This window comes from Nerophis ophidion, linkage group LG12, assembly GCF_033978795.1.
Source record: "Nerophis ophidion isolate RoL-2023_Sa linkage group LG12, RoL_Noph_v1.0, whole genome shotgun sequence".
Taxonomy (NCBI): Eukaryota; Metazoa; Chordata; class Actinopteri; order Syngnathiformes; family Syngnathidae; genus Nerophis; species Nerophis ophidion.
Genome location: NC_084622.1, coordinates 7,576,793 through 7,593,532, shown reverse-complemented (window position 1 = coordinate 7,593,532; position 16,740 = coordinate 7,576,793). Strand labels below are relative to the sequence as shown.

Here is a 16,740-nt window from a genome sequence, read left to right as displayed (position 1 = left end):
CTCCCTGGGAGAGCATGAGGATGTTGAGGTAGGCGGGGTTGGGGGGGCGGGGGTTGGGAGTTGGGGGTCAAGGGGGTGTATATTGTAGCGTCCCGGAAGAGTTAGTGCTGCAATGCATTCCGTATATGTGTTCTGTTGTGTTTGTGTTGTGTTACGGTGCGGATGTTCTTCCGAAATGTTTGTCATTCTTGTTTGGTGTGGGTTCACAGTGTGGCGCTTATTTGTAACAGTGTTTAAACAGCCACCCTCAGTGTGACCTGTATGGCTGTTGACCAAGTATGCGTTGCATTCACTTTTGTGTGTGAATAGCCGTAGATATTATGTGATTGGGCCGTCCCTTTAAGGTTTATTGGCGCTCTGTACTTCTCCCTACGTCCGTGTACCACTCCGTACAGCGGCGTTTTAAAAAGTCATGAATTTTACTTTTTGAAACTGATACCGATAATTTCCGATATCACATTTTAAGGCCCATAATATCGGCAAGTCCGATATTTCCGGACATCTTTAGCTCAGACAACAATTTTTCTACCGCTTGTCCCTCTTGGGGTCAGCGGCACACAATATAATTTAATTGGTCCTTTAGACTTCTAAAAACAAACGACCACACAATCATTGAATGACCATAAATCCATCGTATCCAATTCCACTTCATTGATGAAAATGTGTGTCTTTTGTCCATACTGTCTATATATAATCATTTGATATTTGACCCCAAGCCCTAATTAGGATAGAATGCCAGCAACTGACTGCTATCTGAGAACGGGCCTCCAATCCATTAGTCTAAACGGCTCTTTTAATCCGCCATGCTGTGGAGTGGCTGCCACTACCTGACACTGGCTTTCCCAGGCTCGCTAAACACTCATGCCTGTGAATGCGCCGATTAAACACGCCGAGAGGGGCGCGGAGCCAACTGGCCCCGACAGCTGCGGGAGTTCTAGCGTAAACAGATCGGCGGGGAAACGAGGCCCTTGAGTTCTGGACTATGTTGTCTTCGAAATTCTAGGTTCAATCTTCTACTCACTAACTCTGCGTGTTATCTTGTATGATTTGGCATCCTAAGAACAAGAAAACAAAGATATTGATTATTGCTCCTGCTAGATCGGCGGTCAGCAACCTGTGGCTCCCTGGACCTCTTTCAGAGATGTGGAAAAAAGATGAAGAAAAATTATATTTTTTGTTTTATTATATTTTCTGTAGGAGAACAAACATGACACAAACCTTCCTAATCGTTAAAAATCCCACTGTTTATGTTGTACATGCTTCACTGATTAAAGTATTTTGGCAAGCACCGTTTTGTCCTACTAATTTTAGCGATCCTTGAACTCATCGCAGTTTACATATACAACTTTCTCCGATGCTGCCACAGAAAGACGTGTTTTTGTGCCATTCCTTTTTTGTCTCATTTTTAATTTTCCTGAGGGAACTCTCCTGAAGGTATCAATAAAGTACAAACCCCGTTTCCATATGAGTTGGGAAATTGTGTTAGATAAATGATAAATGGGTTGTACTTGTATAGCGCTTTTCTACCTTCAAGGTACTCAAAGCGCTTTGACACTACTTCCACATTTACCCATTCACACACACATTCACACACTGATGGAGGGAGCTGCCATGCAAGGCGCCAACCAGCACCCATCAGGAGCAAGGGTGAAGTGTCTTGCTCAGGACACAACGGACGTGACGAGGTTGGTTCTAGGTGGGATTTGAACCAGTGACCCTCGGGTTGCGCACGGCCACTCTCCCACTGCGCCACGCCGTCCCCAGATGAAAATATAAACGCAATACAATGATTTGCAAATCATTTTCAACCCATATTCAGTTGAATATGCTACAAAGACAACATATTTGATGTTCAAACTGATAAATATATATTTTTTTGCAAATAATCATTAACTTTAGAATTTGATGCCAACAACACGTGACAAAAAAGTTGGAAAAGGTGGCAATAAATACTGATAAAGTAGAGGAATGCTCATCAAACACTTATTAGGAACATCCCACAGGTGTGCAGGCTAATTAGGAACAGGTGGGTGCCATGATTGGGTATAAAAACAGCTTCCCAAAAAATGCTTAGTCTTTTACAAGAAAGAATGGGGCGAGGTACACCCCTTTGTCCACAGTTGCGTGAGCAAATAGTCAAACAGTTTAAGAACAGGCCCTGCGATGAGGTGGCGACTTGTCCAGGGTGTACCCTGCCTTCCGCCCGATTGTAGCTGAGATAGGCGCCAGCGCCCCCCGCGACCCCGAAAGGGAATAAGCGGTAGAAAATGGATGGATGGATGGAGTTTAAGAACAACGTTTCTCAAAGTGCAATTACAAGAGATTTAGGGATTTCAACATCTACGGTCCATAATATCATCAAAAGGTTCAGAGAATCTGGAGAAATCACTCCACGTAAGCGGCATGGCCGGAAATCAACACTAAATGACCGTGACCTTCGATCCTTCAGACGGCACTATATCAAAAACAGACATCAATCTCTAAAGGATATCACCACATGGGCTCAGGAACACTTCAGAAAACCACTGTCACTAAATACAGTTCGTCACTACATCTACAAGTGCAAGTTAAAGCTCTACTATACAAGGCGAAAGCTATTTATCAACAACATCCAGAAACACCGCCGGCTTCTCTGGGCCCGAGATCCTCTAAGAAGGACTCATGCAAAGTGGAAAAGTGTTCTGTGGTCTGACGAGTTCAGAATTCAAATTGTTTTTTGGAAATATTCGACATTGTGTCATCCGGACCAAAAGGGAAGCAAACCAATCAGACTGTTATCGCCGCAAAGTTTAAAAGCCAGCATCTATGATGGAATGGGGGTGCATTAGTGCCCAAGGCATGGGTAATTTACACATTTGTGAAGGCACCATTAATGCTGAAAGGTACATACAGGTTTTGGAACAACATATGCTGCCATCCAAGCGCAGTCTTTTTCATGGACGCCCCTGCTTATTTCAGCAAGACAATGCCAAGCCACATTCAACCGGTGTTACAACAGCGTGGCTTCGTAAAAAAAAGAGTGCAGGTACTTTCCTGACCTGTCCAGACCTGTCTCCCATCGAGAATGTGTGGCGCATTATGAAGCGTAAAATACGACAGCGGAGACCCCGGACTGTTGAACGACTGAAGCTCGACATAAAACAAGAATGGGAAATAATTCCACTTTTAAAGCTTCAACAATTACTTTCTTCAGTTCTCAAAGGTTTACTCAGTGTTGTTAAAAGAAAAGGTGATGTAACACACTGGTGAACATGCCCTTTCCCAACTACTTTGGCACGTGTTGCAGCCATGAACTCTAAGTTAATTATTTGCAAAAAAAAAAAAAAAAGTTTATGAGTGTGGAGAGACGGAGACGACAGGCCGATGACGGGAGGTGACGCTCTTTGGCCCGGCTCAACATGGAGGCCAGGAGGCGGAGAATGTAGCGGAACGGAGAGGGGAGGCATACCTGGGGCAAAGCCGACGTAATCCAAGTCAGGTGCGTAACACACACACCGGGTCTCAATCTGTCCATCTCCTGACAGAATTTAAGAGAGGAGAAGGAGGATGGGAAAAGGAATGGAAGGAGAAGGAACCACCCGAGACGACCGACCACGAGCACAACGAGGACAACGAGCGAGATCCAGACGAGGATGAAACCCTGCAGCAGACGCAACCAGCGGGCACCGAAAGGTGCGCGACGGCAACCAGGGAGACCAGCGAGCCAGAAAGTGGCGCAATCGAATGGCAAGAAAATGACATTATTGAAATAATAAAGTGTCAAACCTGTTATGGCAACCCACACGTTGACGGCGGCAGGAAGTCCGTCAAAATGAGTTTGAACATCAAATATCTTGTCTTTGTAGTGCATTCAACTGAATATGGGTTGAATATGATTTGCAAATCATTGTATTCCGTTTATATTTACAGCTAACACAATTTCTCAACTCATATAGAAACGGGGTTTGTACTATCTATCTATCTATTTTGTCCACCAAACGTTTTCATCTGCTGTCACTCAAACGAGTATGACGATCCTCCTGGTAGGGGTGTATCCTTTTATAAAGGATGCCTGTGCATGACTTAGTTTAACGTGGGGAGACCGGTGCACAGACAGTCACTACGCGATCCGTGACAGAATTGGGTCAGGGTCCAGTGTCATGGAGTCCAAGACGACTGGGTACCCTTTTCTGCTGCAGCCTTCCCCCGCCATTGCAGCCGTTGTGGTAGTTCTTAAAATCTACCGTCTTCCTGCCTGCTCCGCCGTTCAGGTCTTCACCGTATCCTTGGCTAGGGGGGCAGTCAGGTACTAGACCTTTGCCAAGGGCCACCTGGGGTAACAGTAGTAAAGGGCCCCAAAACCCCAAAAAGGAGCCTCCACTGCCGAATGCAATTTAATGTCATGCTCAGGACACACCAAACGTTTTAGGCTGTGCGTGAATCCACAAAGGTGAGTTTTTGGGAGGTTATTGATTTGCTGGAGTGCTAATCAGGCATATTTGGTCAATCGAGGACTGCAAGCTAATCAATGCTATCATTCTATTTAGGCTAGCTGTATGTACATATTACATCATTATGCCTCGTTTTTAGGTATATTCGAGCTCATTTAATTTCCGTATGTCCTCTTTGTATTTCATTTATTATTTGCACTTCTCATGACACATTATCTGTATGTAATATTGGCTGCATTTCTGATAGTTGCGCCATGTTGTTCCAGACAACAGCAAACGTTACCCAGCTTGCAAAGATTGTAATGAATCCATTAGAAGAAGACAGCCGGATCTTTCCTTAAACTTGGACACACACATCTTATACCTTTGGGGATTCTAAGCCAGGAATTTCCAGAAGTTATCTCATCCTGTGAGAAGCCTCCATTTTACTAATGATTTCCAATGTTGCAAAAATGGTACTATTATGTTAGATCCACTATGGACTAAACTCTCACAATATTATGCTAGACCCACTCGACCTCCATTGCGGCGGTCCCCACATCTTCGGTCAACTCCAAGGTTTCTCATTGTCGAATTGGGTTGAGTTTTTCCTTGCCCTGATGTGCGACCTGAGCCAAGGATGTCATTGTGGCTTGTGCAGCCCTTTGAGACACTTGTGATTTAGGGCTATATAAGTTAACATTGATTGATTGATTGATTGAAGGTTTTTCTTCAACCCAGCTAGATGTTAACATTTTAGCTATGCCAGTTTTGCCAACATTGAGACATATTTGAGCTGTGTTACAGTTTATTCTGTAGGCAGTGCTGTACGGTGCGACAAATTTGATCGCAAATGCGACTTAAAATAAACTGAGCGACTAAATAAAAGAATTTAAAAAGAAGGAATTTCCACTCTTTCATCACCTTTTGCACCTCAAAGAAATCCATTCATCCATCCATCCATTCTTTCCGCTTATCCAAGGTCGGGTCACTGGTGAAGCAGCCTAAGCAGAGAAGACACAGACATCCCTCTCCCCAGCCACTTTGTCCAGCTCCTCCCTGAGGATCCCAGGGCGTTCCCAGGTCAGCCGGGAGACAATCTTCCCAACGTGTCTTCCCAAATTTTTCAGGACAACCTTAAAATAATCAGTCCGGAAGTTGGGTTTTGGGCACAGTTGGGTGTTCAAACAGGACAATGACCCCAAACACACATCCCAAGTCATAAAGGAACGAATAAATCAGGATAAAATTAAGGTTTTAGAATGTCCTTCCCAAAGTCCTGACTTAAACGTGTGGACAATGCTGAAGAAACAAGTCCATGTCAGAAAACCAACCAATTTAGCTGAACTGCACCAATTTTGTCAAGAGGAGTGGTCAAAAATTCAACTAGAAGCCTGTGGATCGCTACCAAAAGCGCCTTATTGCAGTGAAACTTGCCAAGGGACATGTAAGCAAATATTAACATGGCTGTACGTATACTTTTGACCCAGCAGATTTGCTCACATTTTCAGTAGAGCCATAATAAATAAAAAAAAAGAACTAAACTTCATGAATGTTTTTTGTGACCAACAAGTATGTCCTCCAATCACTCCATCACAAACAAATAAGAGTTGTAGAAATGATTGGAAACTCAAGACAGCCATGATATTATGTTCTTTACAAGTGTATGTAAACTTTTGACCGAGACTGTATGTCACAGGGATGACTGTAATGGCGGAAGTCATTTTGCAGCGTTTTTTTCGTTTTTGGTTTTTTTCAGGCATTCATTTTTGACAAGATTGTCGGAACATCTCAAAAAACAGTCATCCAAAATTAACCTGAAAGATTTCCTTCAAATTCGAAATTCGGCCTTAAATATTCCACATTTGGAAAACCCTTGCACTCAGGGATAAAATGGGTTAATAATCGAGATGTCCTGTATAATCATCCCATAAATCGGAAATTATCGGTACAGGATCTCCTGATTTTCCCGGGAGACTCACGAATTTCAGTGCGCCCCCCCCGGAAAATCTCCCGGGGCAACCATTCTCTAGATTTCCACCCGGACAACATAATTGGGGGCGTGCCTTAAAAGCACTGCCTTTAGCGTCCTCTCCAACCTGTCCTCACGTCCGCTTTTCCTCCAAACAATTCCCATACTGGCCCAGTCACAAAATATATGTGGCTTTTTCACACACACAAGTGAATGCAACGCATACTTGGTCGACAGCCATACAGGTCACACTGAGGGTGGCCGTATAAACAACTTTAACACTGTTACAAATATGCACCACACTGTGAACCCAGACCGAACAAGAATGACAAAGACATTTTGGGAGAACATCCGCACTGTAACACAACATAAAAAACAACAGAACAAATACCCCTTGCAGCACTAACTCTTCCGGGATGCTACAATATACACACCCCAGCTACCCTGCCCACCTCAACCTCCTCATGCTCTCTCAGGGAGAGCATGTCCCAAATTCCAAGCTGCTGTTTTGAGGCATGTTCAAAAAAATAATGCACTTTGTGATGTCAATAATAAATATGGCAGTGCCATGTTGGCATTTTTTTTTCAACAACTTGAGTTGATTTATTTTGGAGAACCTTGTTACATTGTTTAATGCATCCAGCGAGGCATCGCGACAAAATTAGGCATAATAATGTGTTAATTCCATGACTGTATATATCGGTATCGGTTGATATCGGAATCGGTAATTAAGAGTTGGTCAATATCGGAATATTGGATATCGGCAAAAAAGCCATTATAGGACATCTTTAGTATGTATTTGCCTACCTAGTGGGAAAAATGGTAAACTACACAATAAAGTGTTATTAATGAAGTCTAATGGTACCACGCTATATCCCTTTGTGCCTTTGCATGGATTCGATTCGAACACCCAGTCATTGAAGATGTCCAGTAAATGGGAAGCTTGTGTCAGAAAAGGCATCCCGTGGTCACATTTTCAGTAGACCCATAATAAATTCATAAAAGAATCAAACTTCATGAATGTTCTTTTTTTTTCGTGACCAAGTATGTGCTTCAATCACTCTATCACAAAAAAATAAGAGTTGTAGAAATCCACGGAAACTCAAAGACGGCCATGACATTATGTTCTTTAAAAATGTATGTAAACTTTTGTTCATAACTGTATACATGTCTACATTTCGACATCAAGGCTGAATTTTGGCACATTCGTGACACTATTGTGGTGTATAAAATTGTGAAAAATACTACATCCATCCATCTTCTTCCGTTTATCCGAGGTCGGGTCGCGGGGGCAGCAGCCTAAGCAGGGAAGCCCAGGCTTCCCTCTCCCTAGTCACTTCGTCCAGCTCTTCCCGGGGGATCCCAAGGCGTTCCCAGGCCAGCTTTTCCTGGGTCTTCCCCGTGGCTTCCTATTGGTTGGACTATCCCTAAACACCTCCTTAGGGAAGCGTTAAGGTGGCATCCTGACCAGATCCCCGAACCACCTCATCCGGCTCCTCTATCCGTTAGGTCTCTCCTGATGGAGAAAACTAATTTCGGCCGCTTGTACCCGTGATCTTGTCCTTTCGGTCACAACCATAGGTGAGGATGGAAACGTAGATGGACCGGTAAATTGAGAGCTTTACCTTCCGGCTCAGCTCCTTCTTCACCACAACGGCTCGATACGGCGTCCGCATTACTGAAGACGCCGCACCGATCCGCCTGTCAATCTCACGATCCACTCTTCCCTCACTCGTGAACAAGACTCCGAGGTACTTGAACTCCTCCACTTGGGGCAGGGTCTCCTCCCCAACCCAGAGATGGCGCTCCACTCTTTTCCGGGCGAGAACCATAGATTCTGACTCAAAGGTGTTGATTTTCATTCCAGTCGCCTCACACACGGCTAGAACCGATCCAGTGAGAGCTGAAGATCCTGGCCAGATGAAGCCATCGGGACCACATCATCTGCAAAAAGACCTAATCCTGCAGCCACCAAACCGGATCCCCTCAAAATACTACGTCGTCTAAAGCAGTGTTCTTCAACCTTTTTTGAGCCAAGGCACATTTTTTTGCGGTGAAAAAAATGCGGAAGCAAACCACCAGCAGAAATTATTGAAAAACTTCTTTCGAAGTAGGTGTACTGTCCCCACCTGTCACATCACACCCTGCCTTATTTGGACTTTTTTGCTGTTTTCCTGTGTGTAGTGTTTTACTTCTTGCCTTGTGCTCCTATTTTGGTGGCTTTTTCTCTTTTTTTGGTATTTTCCTGTGGCAGTTTCATGTCTTCCTTTGAGCGATATTTCCCACATCTACTTTGTTTTAGCAATCAAGAATATTTCAGTTGTTTTTATCTTTCTTCGTGGGGACATTGTTGATTGTCATGTCATGTTTGGATGTACTTTGTGGACGCCATCTTGGCTCCACAGAAAGTCTTTGCTGTCGTCCAGCACTCTGTTTTTGTTTACTTTGTAGCCAGTTCAGTTTTAGTTTTGTTCTGCTTAGCCTTCCCTAAGCTTCAATGCCTTTTCTTAGGGGCACTCACCTTTTGTTTATTTTTGGATCAAGCATTATATACCTTTGTACCTGCACCTTGCATCCCGCTGTTTACAACATCCACAAAGCAATTAGCTACCGGCTGCCACCTACTGATATGAAAGAGTATTACACGGTTACGCTGCCGAGCTCTAGACAGCACCGACACTCAACAACAACACATCATTTGCAGACTATAATTATCCATCCATCCATCCATCATCTTCCGCTTATCCGAGGTCGGGTCGCGGGGGCAGCAGCCTAAGCAGGGAAGCCCAGACTTCCCTCTCCCCAGCCACTTCGTCTAACTCTTTCCGGGGGATCCGTAGGCGTTCCCAGGCCAGCCGGGAGACATAGTCTTCCCAACGTGTCCTGGGTCTTCCCTGTGGCCTCCTACCGGTTGGACGTGCCCTAAACACCTCCCTAGGGAGGCGTTCGGGTGGCATCCTGACCAGATGCCCGTGCCACCTCATCTGGGTCCTCTCGATGTGGAGGAGCAGCGGCTTTACTTTGAGTTCCTCCCGGAAGGCAGGGCTTCTCACCCTATCTCTAAGGGAGAGCCCCGCCCCCCGGCGGGGGAAACTCATTTCGGTCGCTTGTACCCGTGATCTTATCCTTTCGGTCATGACCCAAAGCTCATGACCACAGGTGAGGATGGGAACGTAGATCAACCGGTAAATTGAGAGCTTTGCCTTCCGGCTCAGCTCCTTCTTCACCACAACGGATCGATACAACGTCCGCATTACTGAAGACGCCGCACCGATCCGCCTGTCGATCTCACGATCCATTCTTCCCCCACTCGTAAACAAGACTCCTAGGTACCTGAACTCCTCCACTTGGGGACTATGGTTACTGGTTTGCAAAAATATTTTTAACCCAAGTAGGTGAAATTAGATCATCTCCAACGGCACACCAGACTGTATCTCGCGGCACAGTGGTTGAAAAACATTGTGTGGAGACACGCAGCCGACGGGCCGACAGCGGGCGGACAGAGGCGTTCTGGACCAAGATGGAGGCCAGGAGGCGGGGCATGCGGCGGCGAGGAGAGGCGTGACGCACGCGGAGCAGCACGAGAACGGCAATCTGAGTCAGGTGCGTAAGACACACACCTACTCACAATCTGTGCATCTGCTCCTAGACTATAAGAGAGGCTAAGGGGGCACGATAGCGGGGAGAGAGGAGGAAACCACGGCAGCAAGACAACAGAGCACGCCGAGATGAGTCCCCGCTACAGACGCAGCAGGACAGCACCGAAAGGTGCATAGCGACCAGAAAGCAGGGTCGGCGCACTAGAAATGGGCGCGCCCAACTGGCCCGAAGACAGATTTACTGAAAGAATAAATCTGAATCAAACGTTGTGTGTCCAGTGTCACCGCAACCCACACGAGGACGGCTGGGAGTCAGTCACACACTGGTCTTAGGTAATTTCATGAACTCTTCGGGACAACCATGGGGTTAACTTCCCGAGCCTCTGGCATATAATTAAAAAAGTTCCTTTTAATATGTTTTGCACCTGCGGCACTCTCGATAAGAAGGCTTTTGTTGGCAGCGGTCCGTGGTCACATACGTGCGAGACTTACACGTGGCCCAGCTCGTGAGCGATGGTGAAGGAGGCACTGATTCCGTTTTCTTCGCTGATAGAACAACTGCGGTACTGGTCGCACATGGTCCCCAGTTCTGCGAGACCTGCAGAGAGACACACAAATGCTCACACTAAGACTTAAATCCATGACATGCTTCTTTTTGGAGGGAAACCGGTTCTGCTTATCGTTGATGAAACGGTTTCTTCCATTAAAGGCCGACTGAAACCCACTACTTTTCATCGCGCAATTCCACAGTATTTTGGACATCTGTGTTGCTGAATCTTTTGCAATTTGTTCAATTAATAATGGAGAAGTCAAAGTAGAAAAATGTAGGTGGGAAGCTTTTAGCCTTTGGCCACACAAACACACAGTGTTTCCTTGTTTAAAATTCCCGGAGGTAAAGCTTTACTATGGATCACAGTGGTCAAGCGAACATGGATCCCGAACATGTCAACCGGCAGTTTTGGGTGAGAAAATTGTGGAAATAAGTCGCCTTTTACTGGAGATCAGCGGACTTCTCTTCGAGACTCTGGCATCAAAACACCCGTGGCCACACCCCTCCGACTTTAAGTACTATTTAACTCACTAAAACACTAGCAACACAATAGAAAGATAAGGGATTTCCCAGAATTATCCTAGTAAATGTGTCTAAAAACATCTGAATCGCTCTCAATGCAATCGCCTTTTTTTCCTTTCTAGTCCTTCACTCTAAATTTCCTCATCCACAAATCTCTCATCCTCGCTCAAATTAATGGGGAAATTGTCGCTTTCTCAGTCAGAATAGCTCTTGCTGCTGGAGGATCACATTATAAACAATGTGAGGATGTGAGGAGCCCTACAACCAGTGACGTCCCGCGCACATCGTCTGCAACTTCCGGTAAAGGCAAGGCTTTTTTATTAGCGACCAAAAGTTGCAAACTTTATCGTCGATGTTCTCTACAAAATCCTTTCAGCAAAAATATGGAAATATCGCGAAATGATCAAGTATGACACATAGAATGCACCTGCTATCCCCGTTTAAATAAGAAAATCGCATTTCACTAGGCCTTTAAGAGAGATTAGAGGAGCGGCAGGCGCCCTCCCTCCTCCTGCTCTACACTGCAAAAACTGAAATCTAAATAAGATTAAATATCTCAAATAAGGGCGATATTTGCTTATTTTCTGTCTGATAAGATCATTAATATCTCACTAAGCAGATTTTATGTTAGAGTGTTTTACTTATTTAAGGGTTTTGGTCCTAAATGATCTCAGTAAGATATCACAGCTGGTTTCTGAGATTTGATTACCTATATTTATTGAACTATTTTTGTCCAAAACACACCCAGGAATGGTGCACAGGAAGGCGGGGAAGAAGAGGGGAAAAGGCGGCCAAAATGGTCAAAAGTCCCAATTTTGTCCGAACTTCCTCCCAGGAATCCAGTCACCGGCCGCTCAAGTCCCGGGATGCAAAAATTGTCCCAAACGCACCCAGCAAATGAGAAAAGTCGTCCAAAGTCCACAAAAATGTCCAAAATACCTACCCAGGTTCGAGATCCACAAGTCCCGCCACCGGCCGTGATGCCCAAAATGTACAAAACGTGCCGAGCAAAGTCCCACGGGAAGGCGGGGAGAAACGTGTGAAAAGTCGGTAAAATGTTCAAAAATCCCAACCGGGTTCGAGTGCCACAAGTCTTCAGACTTCATGCGGGATTCGAACCTGGTTAGGTAACATAATCATCTTATGTATGGCTGCGCAAGTCCCAGGATGCCCAAAATGTCCATAACACACCCAGCCGAGTCTTGCGGGGTGGAGGGGGGATACAATTTGTAAAAGTCGGCAAAAGTCCCAAAAATGTTCAAAATACCTACTTATGTTCGTTCGAGTCCCACCCCGAAGCCCGGGTGTGATTTTTGAACATTTTACCGACTTTTCTCCCCGCCTTCCCGTGGGACTTTGCTCAGCACGTTTTGGACATTGTAGGCATCCCGGCTGGTGGCTGAACTTGTGGGACTCGAACCTGGGCAGGTATTTTGAAAATTTTTGGGACTTTTGCCGACTTTTCCAACTTTTATCCCCCACTTACCGTGGGACTTTGCTCAGCGGGTTTTGGACATTGTGGGGATCCCGGCTGGTGGCGGAACTTGTGGGACTCGAACCTGGGTAGGTATTTTGAACATTTTTGGGACTTTTGCTGACTTTTCCAACTTTTATCCCTCACTTCCCTAAGGACTTTGCTGGATGCGTTTTGGACATTGTTTACTTATGCGGCCAGCGGTGGGACTCGTAAACATCCATCCATCTATCCATTTTCTACCGCTTATTCCCTTTCGGGGTCGCGGGGGGCGCTGGCGCCTATCTCAGCTACAATCGGGCGGAAGGCGGGGTACACCCTGGACAAGTCGCCACCTCATCGCAGGGCCAACACAGATAGACAGACAACATTCACACTCACATTCACACACTAGGGCCAATTTAGTGTTGCCAATCAACCTATCCCCAGGTGCATGTCTTTGGAAACAATGTCCCAAAATTGGGACTTTTGACCTATTTGGTATCCTTTTCCCCTCTTCTTCCCTGCCTTCCTGTGCACTATTGCTGAGTGTGTTTTGAACATTTGGACAAAAACAGTTTCAAGCATTGCGATGAGGTGGCGACTTGTCCAGGCCCCCCCCCCCCTGCAACCCCAACGGGAATAAGCGGTACAAAATGGATGAATGGATAGTTTAAAGCATGTTTTACTCAATTTGGTCATCAAATATCAGCAAGAAAAATGTAATATCCTACTGAGATCATTTAGGACTAAAACCCTTAAAACAAGTAAAACACTCCAACATAAAATCTTATGTATGGCCACACAAGTCCCGGGATGCCCAAAATGTCCATAACACACCCAGGCGAGTCTGACAGGGAGGGGGGATAAGAGCTGGAAAAGTCGGCAAAAGTCCCAAAAATTTTCTAAATATCTACCAGGTTTGAGTCCCACATGGAACATCGAAAACGGGTATGATTTTTGAACATTTTACCGACTTTTCTCACTTTTCTCCCCGCCTTCCTGCGGGACTTTGCTCGGACCGTTTTGGAGATTTTGCACATCCCGGCTGGTGGCGGGACTTGTGGGACTCAAACCTGGGTAGGTGTTTTGAACATTTTTGGGACTTTTGCCGACTTTTCCAAATTATATACTCCCCCCCTTCCTGTGGGACTCGGCTGGGACATTTTGGGCATCCCGGGCCCGCACGGCCATACATAAGATTTTAGTGTTTTCCTTGTTTTAAGGGTTTTGGTCCTAAATGATCTCAGTAAGATATCACAGCTTGTTGCTGAGATGTAATGACCTATATTTAGTAAAACATGCTTGAAACTATTTTTGTCCAAATGTCCAAAACACACCCAGCTATGGTGCACAGGAAAGCGGGGAAGAAGAGGGGTAAAGGCGGCCGAAAATGTCCAAAACGTTCCGAACAAAGTCCCACGGGAAGGCGGGGAGAAAAGTTAGAAAAGTCGGTAAAATGTTCGACGTTCCCTGTGGGACTCGAACCTGGCAGATATTTCGGGATTTTTGAACATTTTACGGACTTTTCTCACTTTTTTCCCCGCCTTCCCGTGGGACTTTGCTCAGCACGTTTTGGACATTGTGGGCATCCCGGCTGGTGGCGGGACTTGTGGGACTCAAACCTGGGTAGGTGTTTTGAAAATTTTTGGGTCTTTTGCCGACTTTTCCAAATTACTCTCCCCCCCTTCCTGTGGCTGGGACATTTTGGGCATCCCAGGCCTGCACGGCCATACATAAGCTTTTAGTGTTTTCCTTGTTTTGAGGGTTTTGGTCCTAAATGATCTCAGTAAGATATCACAGCTTGTTGCTGAGATGTAATGACCTATATTTAGTAAAACATGCTTGAAACTATTTTTGTCCAAATGTCCAAAACACACCCAGCTATGGTGCACAGGAAGGCGGGGAAGGAGAGGGGAAAAGGCGGCCAAAATGGTCAAAATTCACAATTTTATCCGATCTATGTCACCGGGTTCCAGTCCCGCTGCCGGCCGCACAATTCCCAGGATGCAAAAAACTGTCCAAAACGCACCCAGTAAATAATGTCCCACAGAAAGTGGAAGAGAAAAGTCATCAAATGTCCACAAAAATTTTCAAAATACCTACCCAGGTTCGAGTCCCACAAGTCCCGCCGCCGGCCACGCAAGTCCCAGGATGCGCGAAACATCCATAACACACCCAGCCCAGTGCCATGGGCAGAGGGGAAAAAGTTGGAAAAGTTGGCAAAAGTCCCAAAAATGTTCAAAATACCTTCCTAGGTTCGAGTCCCACCCCAAACCCGGGTGTGATTTTTGAACATTATACGGACTTTTCTCACTTTTTTCCCCCCCTTCCGGTGGGACTTTGCTCAGCAGGTTTTGGACACTGTGGGCATCCCGGCTGGTGGCGGGACTTGTGGGACTCAAACCTGGGTAGGTATTTTGAACATTTTTGGGACTTTTCCAACTTTTATCTCCCACTTCCCGTGGGACTTTGCTGGGTGCCTTTTTGGACATTTTTTCGCATCCTGGGACTTGTGCGGCCGGCGGCGGGACTCGTGGGACTGGAACCCGGGGACGTAGTTTAGACAAAATCGGGACTTTTGACCAATTTGGTCGCCTTTTCCTCTCTTTCTCCCCGCCTTCTTGTGCACTATTGCTGGGTGTGTTTTGGACATTTGGACAAACATAGTTTGAAGCACTGCGGTGAGGTGGAGACTTGTCCAGTTGGAAAAGTCCCAAAAATGTTCAAAATACCTACCCAGGTTCGAGTCCCACAAGTCCCGCCGCGCAAGTCCCGGGATGCGTGAAACATACATAACACGCCCAGCCCAGGCCCACGGGCAGAGGGGAAAAAAGTTGCAAAAGTCGGCAAAAGTCCCAAAAATGTTCAAAATACCTACCCAGGTTCGAGTCCCACTCCGAAGCCGGGTGGGATTTTTGAACATTTTACGGACTTTTCTCACTTTTTACCCCGCCTCCCCGTGGGACTTTGCTCAGCAGGTTTTGGACATTGTGGGCATCCCGGCTGGTGGCGGAACTTGTGGGACTCGAAGCTGGGTAGGTATTTTGAAAATTTTGGGGACTTTTCCAACTTTTATCTCCCACATCCCGTGGGACTTTTCCGGATGCGTTTTGGACATTGTTTACTTGTGCGGCCGGCGGCGGGACTCGTAGGACCGGAACCCGGGGTGGTAGTTTTGACAAAATTGGGACTTTTGACCATTTTGGCTGCCTTTTCCCCTCTTCTTCCCCGCCTTCCTGTGCACTATTGCTGGGTGTGTTTTGGACATTTGGACAAAAATAGTTTGAAGCATGTTTTACTAAATATAGGTCATCAAATCTCAGCAACAAGCTGTAATATATTACTGAGATCATTTAGGACCAAAACACTTAAACAACTAAAACACTCTAACATAAAATCTTATGTATGGCCACGCAAGTCCCGGGATGCCCAAATTGTCTATGACACACCAAGCCGAGTCCCGCGGTGAGGGGGGATAACTATTTGAAAAGTCGGCAAAAGTCCCAAAAATGTTCAAATACATACACAGGCTCTATTCCCACATGGAGTGCCACAAGTCTTAAGACATGTGGCTCTCGAACTCGGCTGTGATTTTTGAAGCTTTTACCGACTTGTCTCACTTTTCTCCCCGCCTTGCCGTGGGACTTTGCTCGGCGCGTCTCGGACGATCTGTGCATCCCGGCTGGTGGCGGGACTTGTGGGACTTGAACCTGGGTAGGTATTTTGAAAATTTTTGGGACTTTTGCCGACTTTTCCAACTTTTATCCCCCAATTCCTGTGGGACTTTGCTGGATATATAGGATATAGGTCATAACATCTCAGCAACAAGCTGTAATATATTACTGAGATCATTTAGGACCAAAACACTTAAAACAAGTAAAACACTCAAACATAAAATCTTATGTATGGCCCCGGGATGCCCAAAATGTCTATGACACACCAAGCTGAGTCCCACGGTGAGGGGGGATAACTATTTGAAAAGTCGGCAAAAGTCCCAAAAATGTTCAAAATACATACCCAGGCTCTAGTCCCACATGGAGTGCCACAAGTCCTAAGACTTGTGGCACTCAAACTCGGCTGTGATTTTTGAACATTTTACCAACTTGTCTCACTTTTCTCCCCGCCTTCCCGTATTATTTTCGGGTCTCCCCATGTCTAGCATTAAAAGATTACAGTTGGTACAAAATACGGCTGCTAGACTTTTGACAAGAACAAGAAAGTTTGATCATATT

At 45.7% G+C, this 16,740-nt stretch overlaps 1 protein-coding gene across 1 annotated transcript in view; it reads right to left on the bottom strand.

Moving 5' to 3' along the window:
- LOC133562925 (A disintegrin and metalloproteinase with thrombospondin motifs 20-like) overlaps nucleotides 1-16,740 on the bottom strand; it is a 454,296-nt gene that overhangs the window by 279,343 nt on the left and 158,213 nt on the right. The window contains exon 8 of the mRNA XM_061916762.1: nucleotides 10,473-10,578. Coding sequence (XP_061772746.1) covers nucleotides 10,473-10,578 — 106 coding nt within the window. The remainder of the gene's footprint in view (nucleotides 1-10,472; nucleotides 10,579-16,740) is intronic.